Below are 20,901 nucleotides of genomic sequence, written 5' to 3' on the forward strand. Positions count from 1 at the left end.
GGCCGTTCATCTACTGGGCTTCCATTATGCCGTGTTTGGTTGCTTATTTTGGGGAAATCATTCCGAAGATCTTCCAAAAACATGTTTGGTTGCCATTTTACACTTTGACTACCAGACAACTTCTAGACGTCATTATTGCGAGAAGATTCTTGTCTTACTCTCTTTTCTCTCTTTTCTCATCTTCCGCTAATCTTTTGTCACGCAACCAAACCGAATTGTTAAAGTATAAAAGCTAAATTACGCCTTTCTCCAATAGCTTAAGCTTTTGGAGAAGTTGGTAAGTTAACATGGTATAAAAGCCAAATGTGTCAGAGTTCAAACCATGCGGATATCAAAACTTCACATGTGATGGTCGGCCCAAAGTGGAACCACATGCTCCACGTGTTTGCCAAGTGGGTCACACGTGCGAGGGAGTGTTAAAGTATAAAAGATAAATAACGCCTTTCTCGCTTAAGCTTTTGGAGAAGTTGGTAAGTTAACAAGAACTACCACTCTTCCTCCTAATCTTCTCCTCATCTTCCCCTCATCTTCCATGCTTGTCTAATTCCCTTTAAATTCTTCTAAGCGTAAAATCAACACCGTCGTCGGAACAATTCCCTTCATTTGGTGGGATGATTGACTGAGATTGGCGTTCCCTCTTCCACCTCCCTTCCCCTCTTTTGTAAGTGGGTAACATTTCCATGATATTTTTTCATGGCTTTCATGGCAACCACGAAATTTTTTTTCGTCAGTGGTGAGAGTGGTTTGTGAGAGGAGAGTTTTGAGGCGTCGAGAAAGAGTAGAGGGGTGAGAAGTGCCTTGAAAAAACAGGTAAAAAATCAATCATGTTATTGGATGTGAGACATTTGTACATGCTATTAGATGTGAGATTCTCCATATTAGCATAAATTTTGGGCTATTATTAAAGAGACAATGTTAGGCCTATCAAATCTGTTATCTGTTGATGCAAATAACATGCAAAACTCTGGACAAATGTAGTTAAGAACACCTTGATCAGACGATTCTACGCGAGAAGCTCTATAGTTGATTTCTTTTAGTTCTCTATTTTCTGCCGACCAAGACCAGATATTCTACATGATCAACGGCCTGGATCACAAGCACATGTCCCCTATGTGAAACTGAAAACCGCATTCTATGACTGATCAAACAAAGGATTGAACTAATCTCGGACTAGCAATCCATCACACCGTTTCTAAGCGGAAAACCTATCCCGCACACGATCGCACTTCAAAAAGAGTGGGATCTGGAAAATCTCTCTCTCTCTCTCCCTGCAGAGATGGAGTCGGCCCAAATGGACGGGAACGACTCCCTGAAACAGATGCGTCAGCAGCTTCAAGACGAAGTTCTGTCCCTCAAAGACATGCGCCACCACCTCCAAGAACGCATAAACAACAAACGCCTGGACCAGAATACCCTCATAGACTCCCTCCAAACCCTAGTCCCAAACCTCGTCTCCTCCCTCGATCTCTCCCTCAAAGTCGTTTCCGCCTTTAACGGCCGAATCTACACCCCTACCCCTACCCCAAACCCTAACCCTAAACCCCCTTCCGAAAACCGCCCCCCCATTTCTCCCTCCTCCGCCCCCTCTCGCCTCCGTTCAATCGAACCCAAAACCCTAACCCTAAACCCTCCCAAATCCGAAACCCCACAGAAATCTTCCAACGACATTGCCGATCCTCTCTCCGTTGTAAGATCAATGGTGGCCGTCTGCCTACTCGAACGGGTTCCGTTCACGCCCGTTGATTCGGCCGCCTTGTTGCGGAAGCTCGACGGAGATTCGTCTCTGACTCCGGTCGAGAAATCGTCCCTGCTCGAGCTCGGTGGGGAGGCCGGTGCAATCTCGTCCGTTGAAACAGCATTGAGGGCGATCGCTGATGATTATGGCGCGGTCGAATTGGAGGATTTTGTTGTGAGTGGGAAATCTAGGGTTATGGTTTTAGGGATTGATCGGAATCGGCTTATGAAGGAATTACCAGAAAGCGCTCTACAACAGCAGCCACAATCCAATTCTAGCAATGGGAATCAGATTCAGGTGACTGCTGGCACTGACGTTAACGGGCCCGGGCCAGGGCCCCTTTTTGGGATGGGAGGGGCAATGCAGAGGCCGCCACAGGAAATGTGGATTGGTCCACAGGACCCTAATTTGTCGGGCTTACCGCCAATGTTTTCTGGCGGTGGAGGCCCGGGTCCCATGATGGGTCCGAGAGGTGGGCCTAGAGTTATGGGCATGATGGGTATGCCAATGCCAAGAGTGATGGGTGTTCCTCCTCTCCACAGGCCGCCTTTGGGGCCTGCTGTAACAATGGGGGGTTCGATTTCGGGGCCTTCGAAGATGAGAACTGAAGAGGATGATCTTAAGGATCTTGAGGCATTGCTGAGTAAGAAGTCATTCAGGGAACTGCAGAAGTCAAAGACTGGAGAGGAGCTTTTTTATCTCATTCACCGCCCCACAGCTAAGGAAACTGCGGTTGCTGCAAAGGTTTGCAAATTTTGATGAAGAAATTTATCTATTGGACTTTGTGTTTGAATGTTATGTTTTGGTTTTCAGACTATTTATTCATTCAACATTGCATTTTTTTCAGCATCATTTCTGAAAATTTTAAATTACATGTGTAGATAATTGAATCAGTGGGTGCCTGAACCACACATTGTAACCTTCCAAATGGAAAGGGGTTATGGCCCTTATGATGGTATGTTTGATTTGTGAGCCAAAGTGGGTTGGTTAACCCACGTTTCACAGACCAAATTTTGTATAATTTTCTCTTTGCTTCTTCTTGCTTATAATAACGGTGTTCCAATTTCATGCAGTTCATGTTGCCTCCTGATTTATTTTTAAAAGATTAAATCAAAAGTTCTTGAACTTTCAATTTATCTAAGCAATAGCCAACGTTAGTATGATTTCATTGATAGTGCTGCTCACAGTATGTCTGTCAGATTACCAATATTAGATAAATGAATGAGTCAATTTTCTAACTGTCCCTTTAGGTGGTTTTGTATGCTTTTCTATTGTTGTTCATGATTTTAAATTTTCACCAAAACCGACGCAAAACAACCAAAATATTTCTGTTTTCATTCCCACCAAAACGCATATGGAAAGTGAAATGCATGCCGAAACTAAAACAGTAAGTGTATTAGTGTATTACATAATTATATTTATATAATGCATGTGAATTGTGGTGTATGTATTATGTATACATATTTATATGAATATGTGAAATGTGGTATGTACTGAATTATCAGGCATGGATGACAATGTATGTCAGTAGGTGTTCGATATTGTTAAACCCATGTCAAATGTGGCATGCACTGAATTATCAGGCATGCACGACAACATTGTTAAACCATCATGGATGATTGTCTTGCTTGTGTGATGGTTTCTAATCGTGTATTTGTGGTTCTTCTAGCATTTTCTAAAGTTTCATCTTAAATTTTTTTGTCATTTGCATATGTTTCCATATGTTTCCCTGATTTTACAGGATTTCTGCCGAAATTTCCAGTCAAAACCGCAGAAATTTTTCCATTTCTGCGGCGACTGAAACCAAAACCGAAACTGAAACATAAACTTGAAACCCTGCTTCAGTTTTCTGTGTGTGACTCTTGTATGCTGTCCATCTTGTTCCCTGGGGTTTTCCCTTTCTTTTCTTATTCTAATAAAACTCGTGCTACCATTCAAAACTCTTTTGGCATCTATATGTCAAAGAATGAAAGTAATTTATACCACCAAATATTTGTTGGTGCTTTTCTCATCCACTTTTATTTATATTAGCTAATTTTATTATTGGGAGTTTTTATTTTTGTTTATTATTCAGTTCAAGACCAAGGGTGGTTCTCAGCTAAAGATGTATTGTTCTGCTTTAACAAAAGAAGATTGTCGGCGTCAATGTGGTTCTTTCATTGCATGCGAGAAGGTGAGTAATGATCGGTTGGTAAATGGTAATGTTGATAATGCATGCAATAAAATAAAAGAACACAACCTCTTCCACACTGCTAGCTAAATTTGCACTCTTTCTTTTTTTTCTAATTATAACCTAGGTATCTTTTTCTAATTATTGAAGAGTTTTAATCTTTCAGGTTCATTTTCGGCGTATAATTGCTCCACACACTGATGTCAATTTGGGTGACTGCTCTTTCTTGGACACTTGTCGTCATATGAAGGTAATTTCTATTTCCGCTTGCTAATCCTTTTCCTTGGTCGAGATTTATATTGATTCATGTGTCTGTGGACAGACTTGCAAGTATGTTCATTATGAGCTCGATCCAACACCGGATGTGCCCCCTATGATGATGGGGCCTACAAGTCTTACTCCTCCAAAGCCAATAAAGCCTCAACGTGCCGAGTACTGTTCAGAGGTCGAGCTAGGTGAGCCTCAGTGGATTAACTGCGATATCCGCGATTTCAGAATGGATATTTTAGGGCAGTTTGGAGTTATAATGGCTGACCCACCATGGGATATTCATATGGAGTTGCCATATGGAACGATGGCGGATGATGAAATGCGGAATCTTAACGTTCCTGCACTGCAGACTGATGGGTTGATTTTTCTTTGGGTCACTGGACGTGCAATGGAACTTGGACGTGAGTGGTATGCATTCTTATTCAACCATTTTTCAGGAACCTTGGTTTAGCAATAAAGTTTGTGATCATTTGTGCTGCCACTTATCTTGCTGTAGAATGAGCATTTATTTTTTTATTTTCTATTTTTGAAAATGAGAATGAGCATTTATTTTCACAACAGTTGTAAAATTCTGCTGTCTTTCCATAGTGAAGAACAAAAATCATATTAAACCGATAGGATTTTCCTGTGCATCGCTGGGCCATGAGATTTCTTGCTTCATTTGTGAGGGTGCTTTTCAAAAAATGGCAGAGTGATTATTTATCACAATAAGAAAATACTCAACAGTTGAGTATGAGAGTCCTTCAAAGATTCATTGTTAGCTTGTCGTTCCATGGAAGCAACCAAGATGTGTTAAAACCTGGTCTGGTCTAACCATCAAGAACTGGAACTAACAGTACGAGGGTTAGCAAAATATTTTTAACAGAATAGAATATAGAAATTAGGTAAATTAATCACAAAATCACTCACTATCTCTGGGACAGAATTCACTGTCTATTTTGAATGGCCATACAAAATTCACTGGTGATGGCGTCGTCCTTCATGGGATGAGTTACTTATCACACTATATTTCTCAAATAGAAAATAGGAAGTTCGGTTTAAAACCGAAATGTCCAATTCAACCAAGGTTGAGCATTTTCCATGGGCCCAACAAAGATGAAAGAAACAACCTCAAACAAGTATTTGTTGTTATTTATTCACAACTTAAAAGAAGCATTAAACCAAAAAAAAAAACATAATCTATTTCTCCAGTTGCTTTAGTTGAAAGGTGGACTGGTCCTGTTGGATCATTACCCTGTACCCGGTAATGAACCATTAAACAACATAATCTATTTCTCCAGTTTCTTTAGTTGAAAGGTGACTGGTCCAGTTGGTTCATTACCCTGTAGCCGGTAAAAGTTTGGAGTGAGAACCTTTTTTTAGTAGGTAAGCTGGGATCGAACCTGTGACCTCGAGGTTGAGAAACAAAGCCTCAACCATTGAGCTAGAAGCCCAACCCCTTAGGAGTGAGAACCTGACCAGCAAAACTGCTGATTACAATTGTATCATGTTGTACCAACAGTCTTATGTTGATTTTGGAACATGCCACCCAATTGCCCTTGTTTTGGATTTTTTTTTCCACTGTAACGTATTATGCCCGCTGCTCTAAGAGTCTAGACCTTTCATACTTATGTGTATACATTATATGCTCACACAAACACAAGTTATATGCACACACAGATATATATATATATATATATATATATATATATATATATATATATATATATATATATATATATATATATATATATATATATATATATATATAGAGGAATATGTTCGTGCGCTCAAGCTCTAATAAGGAATGGTGCGCTTGAGTGCACCAATCACATGGGTCCCACAATTTCTGTGAGGATCCAAACCATTCATTTGCAAGGGCCTATCATAGATAGGGTGTGTACCAAAAATCAGCTCCATTGAATTATCCTAACCCCTCCAAAAGTGGAGGGCAAAAATGGGCAGATTTGTGGTCTGTCCATTTTGACCTCCACAAATGGATGGGTTAGGATGATCCTATGGAGCTGATTTTTTGTACACACCCTATCTATGTAAGGCCCTTTCTAGTGAATGCTTTGGATCATCCTAACAATGTGGGCCTCATTGGTTTGAGAGCTCAAGCTCACCATAAGGTTCCAACGCTCAAGCTCACAATCCTTTTCCTCATATATATATATATATATATATATATATATAAGAAGTAGGAATAATGGCACCAGAGATAATATTGTTTCCATAAAGTAAAGAACCAGAAACAGGTTCACGAATACCATCAATATCTACTGGAGGAGCAGCAATGAATATATATATATATATATATATATATATATATATATATATATATATATATATATATATATATATATATGAGGAAAGTGAAGCTACACCGCCGGTGTAGCTAACTTAGCTACACCGCCGGCTTAAAATACAATGGGCCCACATTGTTTTGGTGATCCAAAGAATTCATTTGATTGGCCCTCACATAGATAGGGTGTCCACCAAAAATCAGCTCCATAGGATTATTCCAACCCTACGATTTGTGGAGGCAAAAATTTGTCCATTTTTGCCTCCACAAATCGTAGGGTTGGGATGATCCTATGGAGCTGATTTTTGGTGGACACCCTATCTATGTGAGGGCCAATCAAATGAATGGTTTGGATCACCAAAACAATGTGGGCCCATTGTATTTTAAGCCGGCGGTGTAGCTTCACTTTCCTCTATATATATATATATATATATATATATATATATATATATATATATATATATATATATGAGAAAACTGTTGGTGCGCTTAAGCACACTTTTTTTTTTGGTGCGCTTAAGTTGTTATAACGCCTCCCATTCGTTTAAATGTTTGGGTCCCGCTAAAGCGCACCAATGGGAGGCGTTATAACAACTTAAGCGCACCAAAAAAATTGTGTGCTTCAGCTTGGTTCTCAGTTCTCATTAATGGCTCTTCCAAAGGTTTTTTCAAATCTTCTAGGGGTTTGAGGCAAGGGGATCCTCTATCCCCCTTTCTCTTTGTGTTTGTTGCGGAGTCTCTTAGCCGGCTTATGAGAAAAGGAAGTGAGTTGGGTCTTTTATGAAGGTTTCTTAATTGGGAGAAATAAAGTGGAGGTATCGCTCCTTCAATTCGTAGATGATACTTTGCTATTCTGTGCCCCTGTGTTTTCCCAGATATTGAATCTTAAAGCTGTCTTAAGGTGTTACGAGATGGTTTCTGGTCAAAGATCTAATTTTTCGAAGTCAGGGTTATATGTTATAAATGTTCCTTCTTCTGAAGCTTATGTTTTTGCAAGGATTCTGGGGTGTACATTGAATTCTCTGCCTACTTCTATCTTGGTCTTCCTTTGGGGGTGGGAAGACCGAATAAACACTTTTGGAATTCAATCATCCACAGAGTTAAGAGGCGTTTAGATTCATGGAAACGTAATTTGGTATTTAAAGGAGGTCGGTTGGTTCTCATCAAAGCAGTTTTATCAAACATTCTGATTTATTTTCTTTCCTTGTTCAAATGCCCTATGAGTGTAGTGTTTAGAATTGATCAAATTCAAAGGAGGTTTTTGTGGGGAGGTTCTCATTCCTCTGGTGGAATTCTCTTGCTTAAATGGAGTTCTGTGTGCCTCCCATTGAAAAATGGAGGTTTGGGAATAAGGAGAATCAAAGGTTTTAACACGGCTCTGTTGGGAAAGTGGCTTTGGCGGTTTGGGTCGGAACCCTCTGCCTTATGGGTTAAAGTGATAGGGAGCAAATATGGGTTGAGGGAGGGGAATTGGTGTACTGCGGATAATTTTAAGTTCAAAGGTCTAACTGTTTGGCGGGATATTTTGAAGGTTGAGGTTTTATTTAACAAAGGTATTCGCATTAAGGTTTATGTTGGGGATAGAATCTGTTTCTGGTCAGATCCGTGGTGTTCAGCAGTTCCTCTTAGGGTATTATTCCCTCATCTGTTTTTGGTGTCTTCTCAAAAGGTGGCGGATTGTTTTGAGAGGGTTAACTCGATAGTGGTTTGGAAGCCGAAGTTCAGAAGAGACTTTTTTGATAGAGAGTTGAATTCAGTTTTAGAGTTGATGTCTTTGATTGAAGGATGTTATAGTAAGAGGAGGGGGGTTGATTCCCATGTGTGGTTTTGGTGTTCATCCAGATTTTTCTCTGTTAAATCTTTTTATCAACATTTGGTGTGTAGCAAGTTGAGCCTCTATCTGCTTCAATCTGGAAGTTTTTTTGCCCGCCGAGGGTTTCCTTTTTTGCGTGGGCAGTATGTTGTGGTCATATCCAAACAATTGAATTTTTGAGGAAGTGAGGGATGATTTTGGTAAACCATTGCCCTTTTTGTTTATCGGATGGCGAATCCATTGATCATTTATTCATTCACTGTAAGTTTGCTAGAGATTTATGGGGCTTTATTCTATCTCGCTTTGGGGTATCATGGGCTCTCCCTAACACCATATCAGATTTTATTAAAAGTTGGGAATGGTGCCCCTAAAAAAGAAAGGGTAAGACGCTGTGGAAGATGTGTATGTTGGCTTCATGGTGGTTCATTTGGAAGGAAAGAAATTCCCGAGTATTTGATGGTGTGGCAAAATCGTCTTACTGGATATTTATCAAGATCATTGCAGCGGTCATTTCTTGGGCTAGAAGCCTTCCTCTGTTTCATTTCGTCAGCGTATGATCTATGGGAAGGTTGGCAGATTATTTGCAAGGAGGGGGTTAGCAAAGTCAAAATTAATCAATCCTGGCTCCCTCCTCCAGATGGGATGTTAAAGATGAATTTCGATGGATCATCTCTTGGCAATCCTGGTGATGCAGGGATTGGGGGTTTATGCAGAGATTCCAAGGGGGATGTTCTCTGGGCTTTCTCGGGTCCCATTGGAGTGGCGGACTCTAATGAAGCGGAAGTGAGAGCAGTTCATTGTGGGATCAAGTTTTTGGATAATTCTGTGTTAGATAAGGTGATAGTGGAAGGGGACTCCTCTAATGTTGTTCACTGGCTTCTGGGTGCGGCTTCTCCTCCGTGGCGGTTTCTATCTTTCTTCGAGGAAATTAATGATATAGTTCTTGACTCATCTATAATGTTTAAGCATGTGAGGAGATCTGCTAATTCAGATGCTGACTCCCTAGCAAGGGGGGGTGTTTTTAGGTCTAGTCTGGAGCGGTTTGATTATCTCCCACCTTGATTTTGTAGTTTCTTTTCTTTCTCTTTTTGTAATTTGTTTTGAACCATCTCGGTTCGCCTTTTAATATATTCTCATTTTACCGTCTCAAAAAAAAATAAAAATTGTTCTTATGTATTTTTTTTTGTTCTTATGTATGTACCTCTTCATAAATGTCTGAACCTCTAAAACCCTATCATATTTTCTTATATGGTATAATGACCAACATGCTGTGCCTCTTATTTCGATGTGATGTTTCTATGTATTTATCTTACATGTCAGTCCTATGATATGATTCTTTCAAATGTTTTTGTTTTGTTTTTTGTGTTTGTCATTTTCTTCTACAGTCCTTGTTCCTTACAAGCACAATAACTTGCATATGGAATTTTATCTGATGACATGTCTACACTATTTAACCACAAAAGAACTCAAAGTTAAGGAAGAGAGATGGCACAAAGTGATTCTGTATCTGAAATTTGTACTTTTGGATGAGATAAGAATGATGTTTTATTCAATTTAGAATGGGCAAATTAAAAGCCTCGTTATATCTTGGTTGTTAATTTGCAAATAATTGTATTGTATTAAAGGATCTAATTTTGTCGTCATTGGAATTTGGAAAGTGATTGTGGATTGTAGTGACAGTGACTTGTGGGTGAAAAATTATTGAATCATTGAGATCTCTTCTAGAAGTCTTTTTTTTTAATGGCTCTCGCCTAGAAGTCTTAAAGCTTAATATTGATGGTACAGCCTTTGTAAGTCTAAACCTGGCAAGTGTGGGGTGTGGGTGATTTGCGACTGGAAGGAAGGTGTGAAAGCGGTGCTTCATTTTTTTTTTTTTTTGGGGGGGGGGGGGGGGGGCTCATGTTCTCCTTGACTGATTCTTGGGGCCTCTTACCATGGAGTGTTATTCTTTGAATGCCATCCAATGTTGAGGTGAGTGTGGAGTTCCCAATCAAGATTGTGGGTTCGTTAGAGGAGCTCTTGGTGTGTGTGTTTTTTGTATTCCTTTCTCCATGTTCGTTGAGAGACTAACATGGAATTTTTTTTTTTTTTTTGCAAAGGATGACTTTTGTGTCTAATTGGCTATCGAGTTTGAGATTCTTTGAACAAGTGAGATTACAAGAAAGGCAGCCAAAGCTGACTGCCACAAGACAACATAGAAAAAAAAGGAAACATAACAAACAAAAAAGGGCTACATACATGTGTCCATCATGGATAGAGTGATAGTGGAGGGTGACTCCCTCAATGTAATTAGATGGTTGAAGGGAAGTAGCTCGCCACCATGGAGATTTTCTCATTGGGTTGACGAAATCATGGATCGGGTAGGGGAGTCAGGAGTATCTTTCATGTTAAACGATCGGCAAATACGGAGGCAGATAGGTTTGCTAGGAAAGGAGTTGCTAGAAGGGAGCTAGAACTTTTTTATTTTCTCCCCACTTGAAGGAGTTGTCTTTTTCCTCTGATGCTTTATTTTCTTTCTTTCTCTTTAGCTGACCTTCTCGGTAGGTGTTGTTTTTTCTTTGTCTCTTATCAATGATTCATTGCTATTCATTAAAAAAAAAAAACACTAGGCATCTCATGCCACACTCCCAACTCTGTACACGATACTTCGAAATTTCTAAACGATGTGTTCAAATCTAAATGAATGCGGACATCTCAAATCATCCTCCTTGCCAAAGAGAATTCGGGCATGGTCAGAGATAGGATGATATAACAACCTTTGAAACTATCTTTGATAAAGTTCTACTCACTAGGGATAATTTGAACCTATCCAACATGCTCAAAAATTGGAGGATTCCCTCTATTAGACTAGGTGTACACACCCCACCCTCTTCCCCCCGCGGCCGCTCACATAACCTCTGAAAAGATCTTTGAAAAAGATCTCCTCATTTCGGAGATAATATGAACATATCCAATGTGCTCAAAATTGGAGAATTCTCTCTACTAGACTGGTGTACGCCTCCCACCCAAACACACAAAAAGGAAGGTCGATAAGATAATGATCATATATGAAATTTGAGAATCTAGACATCACAATAGTGATACTAGACCCATTAGATTTCCCTTCATGCCAACGAACAAAATACGCTGCCTGAAAACTCCTGATCCACCTTCGAACTTTTGGGGGTGACTGGTCCAATTCAACCCAAATCCATGCTGCATTCAACTTGCTAAGCATTGTTGTCATAGGAAGAGCTAGTGTTTCCAAATGCAGCCAGGATAAATCCTAGTTGACTTGGCTCGACGTGGTTGAGTACTCTGTTGATGCAGCTGGGTACTCAGTTGATGCAGTCATAGCTTGGTAGAGCCAAAGGAGTTTTGATTGACTTTGTAGGGCAATATGCGGACTTGGACAAGAATGGGAATCTTATATGCATGTGCCAAAGACTGAAATATCCATAACTAAGTGCAGCTACTCAATCTACGTGAGGTGTACGTAAGTCTATTTTAACAGGAGGTTCGTAGTCTGTTTAATAATCCTCTCTTGTAATATAATTTCTTGTTTGGACTGTCTCTCGGTGTCTCATTTTTCAAATAAGTGGTGTTTGCTAAGTGGTGTTTGCTCTAAGATTGCACAGGGCCAATATTGTATTTAAGTGATTGTAAGATCTATTATATTTTGATTGTAAAATTGACGCGTACTTATATCACTTTGATACGTATGTTTCAGTTTAGAACTTTGGGGATATAAGCGCGTTGAGGAGCTCATCTGGGTCAAAACTAATCAACTTCAGCGAATTATTAGGACAGGACGAACAGGCCATTGGCTCAATCATAGTAAAGAACATTGCCTTGTTGGAATAAAGGGGAATCCAGATGTGAATAGGAACATTGATACAGATGTCATCGTTGCTGAAGTTCGAGAGACGAGCCGTAAACCAGATGAGGTATTAAAAGATATGTATTCCTTGTTATTTTTTCATTTCTTTTGGCTGCGCTATATGTCTCTTATCTTTCCCATATGATGTTTTCTTCTTTTCTTCTTTCGAATGGCTATATGATACTCTCTTCTCATGGTGTTATTTTTATTCCATAAAATGCTAATGACCATTTTTAAACTCATCAGTATGGTGTTGTTGAAGGCATCTTTTCAAGAATGTAAATTAGAAGCATATTTGGGAACTTAGAGGCTTCTTCTAAGGACTTGATTCCTCTAAATATTCATGGTTATATGCTTTGGGAGTAGAGGTTGGCTGATTTGTGCTTTTCTCTAGATAAGGTGTTCGTGTTCCCATCACCCATTCATCTACCTCAACAGGTTCACTTGTCTGAAAGTGTTACACATAGTTATCAGCAACGAGAAGTGGAGAACAGGATAGTTGCACAGTCCTGAAAGGACATATATGATACCTTTCTATATTGTCATTTTTTGCTAAAGAAACATAACAAGACTCATAAAACCATATTATTATCGGTGCTGCTTTATTATTTCAGATTGCGAATCGGTTAATATCTCAATTTTTTAACTAACATTATCCAATCATTAAGTCCCAAATCCAATATTGATAGCCCGATCTCAAACTAACCATCCTACCATATTTGCTTGGACGACCATAATGCCCCATACTTTGTTCAAATTTCAGCAAATATACGACCCAAATTTCCTTCTGAGTTTATTGTCTATATCAATTTACGATTCCAGACATATGCTTATAATTAATTAAGAACCAGTCCTCATTGAACCCTTGTGCTCTGCTTCCGTCACCGCCGAGGTCTGTGTCATTAAAGGTATCGGAGCTCCATCCTTGCAGCGCCATTACCAACCAAATCGGCTTCCTCCACACCCGCCTTGGAACATCCTCGTGGCAATTGCTTGTATCCACTGGTAGATCAAATTAGGCCAGCTTGAAGTTGCCATCGGAGTGAGCTCCTCCAAAGGTAAGCATAAATGACTAGCTCGAAGTTACTGGGGGATAGTATAAAATCGTGGAAGTTGCTCTCATATCCGCTAGTAGGTCAAATTAGGCCAGCTTGAAGTTACCAAAGAGGTGAACTCCTCCAAAGGTAGGCCTAAATGATCAGATTGAAGTTACTAGTGATGGTACAAAACAAATAACATTGTAAAATATCATTATGAAGTGTAACACACTTCACTAAAAGCTACAAGATATGTCTGTGTATCGAAAGAGTTGTTTTCAGAATTTATTATCAGAGATATTTTTTCTTTAATGCTTCTTATGTTATAAACATGCTTAATCACTTCACGTGATTACTGCAATTTTTTTCCATTTTTGCCATTGTATATGCATTTATTTCTTTCAGTTCTTTGCTCTAACCTGCACATGTACCACTGTATAAGTGCGAAAGCATCACTGTATTTGCAAGGTATTGTTAGCAGAAGTTTAGTCAGTTCCTTGTGAGATCTCCTATTGTAGATAAACGTGTATAGTACTATAATCCACTGGATTCTGTAATTTTTTTTTTTGAATGGTACTGGATTCTGTAATTTGTCAATATAATATTATACATCCATGGTTGCCATTTGTGGGATTGATGATCTGTCATGATAAGAGTAATTAAATGCTGGCTTGCAGATGTATCCACTGCTGGAGAGGATAAGTCCGAGAACAAGGAAGCTGGAATTGTTTGCTCGAATGCACAACACACATGCAGGGTATGCGTCTATACAGTACATTCTTAGGAGTTAGGACCTTTCTGGATACTTCTAAAAATTATTCGCATATAATGTTTTGAAGTTAAATATGACTATTTTCAAATAATGATTATAATAGCTCTAGAATTGGTTACCATTGAAAAAAAAAGGTTCTAGAATTGGTATAGTTAATGACATCTAAGAGGCCTTAATGTCCCATTTGCAAAATAGATCAAATTAAAATATCTTTTTTGCAAATAAGAACCAATTTTGGTGGCTTCCAAAGAGGCCCTTAGTTTCTTAGTTACTATTTTATTTTGAACTGGTAGCTTAAAGTGTTTGAGCTGATCGTTCAAACAATTGCGAGCCAGAGAAAAATAGCATTATACAAAAATAATCTGGTCTCATATTTGAAATGGCCTTATGAAGCTTAGGCCATGTCTGGCAGCCACCTTTTTTTTTCATGATGAATCGGTGTCGACAAGTGGTGAGAGAGGGTAGAGCAGTGGGAGGAGAGAGATTTGAGAGGGCATGATTGAGATGAGCCTGAAAAGTGGGTAAAAATCAGGAAACATTCGATCCTATTTTGAGTAGAGTTTTTTGTTTCCAGATTTATAGCCACTTGGAGACACTAGTTTCCTGATTTTTAGCCACTTCACCCTCATGTCTACTTGGAGACACCGATTTATAATGAAAAAAAATTCATGGTAGCCAAACATGCCTTTAGTGTGACTTTTTATGCATACAGTACCAAGTTTTCTTCAGCTTGCCCACGTCTGATTTTAATCTGTGCTTTAACTACTTGTGCAATGCCCTCCTGTTTCTTTAATATGACGTGGCTTTTGCTGATTAACTAATTTATCAGGTGGATGTCACTTGGTAACCAATTGAGCGGTGCGCGGTTAGTAGATGAAGGGTTGCGGGCAAGGTTCAAGGCCGCTTACCCAGATGTGGAGGTACAACCGGCATCCCCACCCAGGGTTTCTACCATGGAAGTAGACACAAATTCTGCACAAATGAGGAGCCCTTTTGTAGGATTGGAATCAAAATCTGGAACCCAGTTTGGGGAACCCTCTGCCCCCGAGAGCTATGCATCTGAAGATAAGCCAATGGGTGGCCCGGATGTTGTAATGGCAGGTTAGATCAACGACCCTCTCATCAATTGCTCTCATCTTTGCCTTCATTATCATTATCTGATAAAAGCTATCTGCTTATCATGTAAAATTACTAGTGATGCATTAGGATTAGAAAAGAATTGCATCATCTGAGCACATGGTCTGTGGAAGTTTTCAATATGGATTTTATCAAGGTGGCAATTTTGACTGTTGCCCCTTTGGATCATATAATGCAATCACGACTGGATCATTGGTGAGATCTTGAGAACATTTTTCATGCATTCCACATCTGCTGCATTGGGATGTACACCACACATTATCCCTGATAGGATTTGATTACAGAATTAGCTCTTAAAGACCTTCCCAACCCTAACTTTACTGCACTTATTTAAGAGATTGGATTAAACTTGATTTTGAACCGGTTGGAATTAAACCTGTTACCACTGGGATCTGTGTAGCCCATGCCAGTTGCTAAAAAGAGTACCGATATATTGGAAGTGATGATATATTCGCCCCTTTTTTTACAGTACCCCCCTAAAAGGGGACCTCTGAAATCTCTTATCACACGCCCACTCATGAAAGAATCATCTTGTCATAGCACCGAGGAAGTGGGAGAAGACAGACAGGGACATGACCCCTTTACTAATGGCACTCCTCTTCTTTTTTTTTCTTTTTTTTTTTAATGGCGGCACTCTTCTTATCTTTATTTATAATTTTTTGGAGGCATCCAATGAGGCCAGAAGCGGCAGCATTTATCTTCACTAATCTTTCAGTTATATCTATTCAATAACGGGAAATCATATCTTAACTTCCTTTCTTTGATAATGGCACACCTCATTTTATCAAATACATGTTTAGTTGAGAACAAGAATAATAACACCTTTTGAACAGCTAACTAGAAAAGTATATGAGAGCTTTCATATGATGTATGTGTATATTTTTATGTAAAAAAATGCTGCCAAAACTACGAAGGCCACTTATTCAATGATCAATACTTCGAAACTACAAAACGTGTCTATCCATTTTTTGCCTCCACTTTTGGAGGGGTTAGGATGATCCAATGGAGCTGATTTTTTGTACACGCCATATCTATGATGGGACCTTTCAAATAAATGCTTTGGATCATCCTAACAATGTGGGCCCCTTATGTTTTGTGAGAGCCACTTCATATAAGCTATACGAGGGCACCCTCAGAAAGTTTTTTCTCATATATATATATATATTGAAATGGAATACTAAGAGCATATATGTCCGAATAACAACTCAAAATCGCCATTATTTCTCTCCAAAAGCAGGGAGCAAGTATTTGGGTTCAGAAAAAGGAGGAAGTGGCAAAAGACAACTACATTTTGAAATTTCAAACTTAAAAAAAAAAAAAATGGGAAAAATACACTTAGGCCCCCTGTGGTTTCTGACACATTCAACTTAACCCCTAATGTTTAAAAAGTTACAAGTAGACCCCTGTGGTTTCAATTTGTTTAAGGTAGGCCCGTCAATTGATAGTTCGTCCACAGATTGAAGGGTTAGGATGATCCGATGGAGCTGATTTTTTGGGCACACTATCTATGTCAGGGCCCATCAAATGAATGCTTTGGATCATCCAAACAATGTGAACCCATACCTAAATCCAAAAACTACCAAAAACACAGTGGGCCCACATTGTTTGGATGATCCAAAGCGTTCATTTGATGGGCCCTGACATAGATAGGGTGTGCCTAAAAAATCAGCTCCATCGGATTATCCGAACCCTTCAATCTGTGGAAGAACCATCAATTGAGGGGGTCTACCTTACACAAATTGAAACCACAGGGGTCTACTTGTGACTTTTTAAACATTAGGGGTTAAGTTGAATGTGTCAGAAACCACAGGGGTCTACGTGTATTTTTTCCCAACAAAAAAAAAACCCATTCAAATTTTTTTTTAAATTTCAAACCTTGAAACCTGGCCTCTTTACCAATAAATGGCCTAGGAACAGCTACAGATGGAACTATTTGGTAAGATTACATTTTCCAATGACTAACTTTACTATCTTAAAGTGGAAAAAGAATGGCAAATCAATCATTTTCCAAGAACAAATCTAGCTTTCATAAGTTAAACTGCGTAATCAAGTCCTTGTTTATCTCATAAACTGAATTCTATCCCTAATTAGATGCAAGAGAGAAGTACAACGATTGCTGATCCAATTGCAGCGGAAATAGAAAATGGAGGGACTTGGGTTTTTGTTGAAGATGTTGAAGGTGAAGTTTCAGGCAAAATGGTCGGAGCATATGAAGGAGGAAGTGCAGACCCGTTTGTGGAACCCACTGTAACTTCAAGCTTCTGTGATTTCTGGCAATGCCCGGATGCTCCACTGGTAAAATAAAAATTGCCAGGAGAAGTTAAATTAAAAACTGAATTACCATCATCCATGTGTAAGATCGGGTCTGATATGTTGCAGCCGTTGAATGCTTGCACTGTAACTTGAACCAATGAATCTTGACTTGGTGGATAGATAAACACTGCAAACAAGACAGAAAATGACGATATCAGTCAAGGTAAGAAAATGGGTCATTTAGAATTCGTTTTGGGGAAAGAAAAAGAACAGACCCAACAACTTAAATCACTCAAACTCAACTCAACCAAGCCTTTGTCCCAATCTAGTTGGGATCGGCTAATGAATCCTTCAGAAAATTTTCATAATGAAGGTGAAAGAATCTACCCAGCTCAAATTGACTAAGTCTAAACCCGACGCTAGTTGGGTTCGTCTACGGCTCAAATTAACTAAGCCTTTGTCCCAATCTTGTTCTCTGTTAAGTTCCTAGTCATCAAGTCTTTCCTCACGGTTTCTTAACCATCAACTTAAATCACTAAAGAAGTATAAAATGCAGATACCAATCAAGAAGAAAATTGGGCTATACTGGTTTCTCCTTTAAATGTTTTTGGAATGATGACTAAAAGAAATCAATATAAAAAGAGGGTCTTTTTGTTTCCATCCTTTGCTGCTTTTTTTTTTTCATGTGGAAAGGCTATAGAAGAGGAGAGAAGCTTACAGAGAGAATCCCCAATCTTGAACTGGTGTTTCTTAGACCAGTTGGTATAGATGTGAGGATTTGCAGGAGTGGGAATTCCCCAAGCATCCAAATCTCCTACCTTGTACTGATTGCAAAGGACTATTGTTTGCAGGAATACAAGGAAATGAAATGCACAGAAGATTTGATATTTCAAGCTTGTGAGAAAAACCATTCTCTCTCCCATTCTCAGAGTTGGGAAAGAATGGAAATCGTTTATGTCCCAATCCAAGCAGAGATGGGGAATGATAAAAGGGAAAGTTGAATAAGGTGTAACTACCAAGAAGCCTCTCTTCTTTTAAGAAGTTCCACAGCACTCTTTAGTTCGTAACCATAACCTCCGTGATTATTGGAATATTTCGATTTTCGAGAAGATGAATGATAAGGTTTCATATATGTTTTGGGAAATGATATATCGCCCCTTTTGATCACTAGGAACACCCCCTGTCAGTGCATCAGTGACTAAAGAGGAGCTGTTGTGCACTTGTACTTATGTCGGAAGAATTCAATGCCCCTGATTGCCACAAACATTGACAGGGGGTGTTCCTAGTGATAAAAAGGTGCGGATATATCACTTCCCTATTTTTTTGGAGGGATTTGCTAACGACCATAGCAGAAGGCATTTTGAGGACTGTTGCATGAGAAAGCAGCCACATAGGCTCAGATTTTGTTTCATCTGAGGTGGATGCTCTCTCATGCAACAGCCGTTCCGAGAAATGGCTTCTGCAATTGTCCCTAGCAAGTCCCTTTTCTTGGTGGGTAAGCTGTGATCGAACCAACTCTAGGTTGAAGAACTGAACCTTATACCATTTTCCACTCTAGTAACTTTGTACATCTAGATCATTATAAGGGCCTGCATAAGACAAAAGGATTTGGCAGGAATTTTCCAAAATGAGTTGTATGAACAATAAATTTAATCGAATCAAAACCTCCGCAGCAACCATCAAAATTTTAAGCCACCCATCATTTGGGGTGTTTTTTTGAAGATAAAGATTTTATTAAATACACGGTGCATCATTTGGCGTGGTTTTGGAGCGCCCCCTATTGGTTGATTTTTGCAAAGTCAACATGTTTTTCACTTTTTTTTAGGCGTATTTCCACTTTTGTAGGCGCATTTCACTTTTTTTGTGCTTCACTTTGCAAAAATCCACCAATAGGGGCGCCCTTGGAGCTGATTTTTGTAAGGGTGCCCTTCATATCATTCCTCGTACAATATTATATTTGGGGTTTTTACTTGGGGAAATATTTAAAAAGTCACTTTCATGCTCTTTTCTTAAGACAATATTGAGACCCACTTTTGGCTCATTTACATGAACCCAATCGGCCAATAACAACACTCTGATCAGATACTCCCATGCCCTTAATCCATCAAATATCTAGCAAGCTTCATTTTGTTCCACCTAAGTTCATAATAAAAATATGCTGTAACTAATCTAGGAAATTCATTTCCAATAACCAAAGACACTTGTTATCCGCCGTCCTTATAGTTGGATCCAAGAGCCCAGGGATTTGCTAGCATCCATAGCAAGAGGCATTTCAAAGATGGGCTGTTGCATGTGAGGGTAGCCACCTCATGAATGAAGACAAAATCTGCTAAAAAGTGAACCTCCATGGCTGCTTTCAGATGCAACAGCCCATTCGTGAAATGCCTTATGCAATGTACGCTAGCAAATCCCTTCCTGCAAGCAAGTAATGAAGCCCATTACTTTATCAAAATACTCACAGATTTTCTCAAAAAGGTGGGGTGTGTATTTTATCAAAAAGGTAGTCGTCCAATTGAGTCTAGCTCTAAGGGCGTTCCTTATAGTTGCATCCAAGAGCCCATTTCTAAAACTGCTGCTGCTGGCGCATGATCAAAGGGGTGGTGGTTAGGTGGTTTTTTTTTCTGTGGCACATTCCCTCAAACAAGTGATAAAGTACCGATACATCTACTACAATATAGTGGGAAGAAAAAGAAATTTCTTTTCTTTTTATCTGAGATTTACACATCAGCATTACTCTTTTACCAATAACCCATTTGCTGCTATCTAACATCTATATCTATGATAAATTATTTGAGGGTAAAATCGTCAATATATTCCTGATATTTTACCGTCTCTATTAGATGTCTATGCTTTTCTCACAATTTCTTTGTCTTATTCATACGAAAAGTACTGACACAGGTACCTGTTTGTGACAATTACGGAAAAAACTACCAAGAAGAGGTATAGACATATGACAACGACGACAAAACTACTTGATATTTCGCATTTCGGACAACTTGCAAAATATTGAAAGATTCCGAGCACCTGAAGAGCAACAACAATTATGGAAACCTCTATCGATTAGAGGGCTATGATCAGCCTATGGAAATGATTTTGCGGGGACAACCGATTGATGTTGTGTTCCATCACATGGACGGTTTGGATCAACCTATAACACTCTATAGATCGGAGGGTTATGATCGACCTATGAAAATTCTTTTTGGGGCACAACCTATTTAGGCAGTGGCTCATCTAATTGACGGTTTGGATCATCCTATGGTATGGGCCATACCGTACATTTTAATAAAGTGAGGAGTGCGATCATAAAAATATGGTGAGTAGTGCCATTATAAAATATGGTGCTGAGGACATTAACACTATATATAATTTGAAACCATCGTTGTTACTTGATGTTCCCACGCTATTCAAGAAATACAAAATGATTTATGCCTTTGTTTGGATTGCCACAGTCAGGCAATAAAACCAGTATGTGATTCCGTGCCATTATCAAAATATAGTAGCGAGCATGGTTTAAAATTTTGGTTTCGGTACCTGTTTCAGACCACTGAAATTTTGAAATTTCAATAAGAAA

General features: G+C 39.1%; 2 protein-coding genes across 2 annotated transcripts; one reads left to right on the top strand and one right to left on the bottom strand.

Annotated features, from left to right (window-relative positions):
• The first annotated feature begins 1,065 nt into the window (after nt 1–1,065).
• MTA (mRNAadenosine methylase) lies at nt 1,066–15,276 on the top strand. The gene is made up of 7 exons (XM_077392375.1): nt 1,066–2,479; nt 3,810–3,908; nt 4,072–4,155; nt 4,228–4,583; nt 11,982–12,198; nt 13,846–13,925; nt 14,770–15,276. The coding sequence occupies exons 1-7, from the start codon at nt 1,277–1,279 to the stop codon at nt 15,044–15,046; spliced, it is 2,316 nt and encodes a 771-aa protein (XP_077248490.1). The 5' UTR covers nt 1,066–1,276; the 3' UTR covers nt 15,047–15,276.
• Nucleotides 15,277–16,985: 1,709 nt separating this feature from the next.
• On the bottom strand, nt 16,986–18,412 carry LOC143887293 (early nodulin-like protein 8). The gene is made up of 2 exons (XM_077391404.1): nt 18,049–18,412; nt 16,986–17,517 (listed from the first exon to the last, which is right to left on the bottom strand). Exons 1-2 carry the CDS (start codon nt 18,251–18,253, stop codon nt 17,165–17,167), a joined length of 558 nt encoding a protein of 185 aa, XP_077247519.1. The 5' UTR covers nt 18,254–18,412; the 3' UTR covers nt 16,986–17,164.
• Between the last annotated feature and the right edge of the window lie 2,489 nt (nt 18,413–20,901).

This window comes from Tasmannia lanceolata, unplaced genomic scaffold (genome assembly GCF_043159265.1).
Source record: "Tasmannia lanceolata isolate RefF3 unplaced genomic scaffold, GAP_Taslan_0.1 ptg000012l, whole genome shotgun sequence".
Classification (NCBI taxonomy): Eukaryota; Viridiplantae; Streptophyta; class Magnoliopsida; order Canellales; family Winteraceae; genus Tasmannia; species Tasmannia lanceolata.

Excerpts from the sequence above, each read along its gene's own strand:
- LOC143887293 (XM_077391404.1), bottom strand. The coding sequence starts at position 18,253 with ATGGGAGAGAGAATGGTTTTTCTCACAAGCTTGAAATATCAAATCTTC. Across the intron at positions 17,518-18,048 it reads CAAGATTGGGGATTCTCTCT|TGTTTATCTATCCACCAAGT; the intron begins GTAAGCTTCTCT and ends TCTTGTTTGCAG.
- MTA (XM_077392375.1), top strand. The coding sequence starts at position 1,277 with ATGGAGTCGGCCCAAATGGACGGGAACGACTCCCTGAAACAGATGCGT. Across the intron at positions 2,480-3,809 it reads AAACTGCGGTTGCTGCAAAG|TTCAAGACCAAGGGTGGTTC; the intron begins GTTTGCAAATTT and ends TTTATTATTCAG. Across the intron at positions 4,584-11,981 it reads ATGGAACTTGGACGTGAGTG|TTTAGAACTTTGGGGATATA; the intron begins GTATGCATTCTT and ends CGTATGTTTCAG.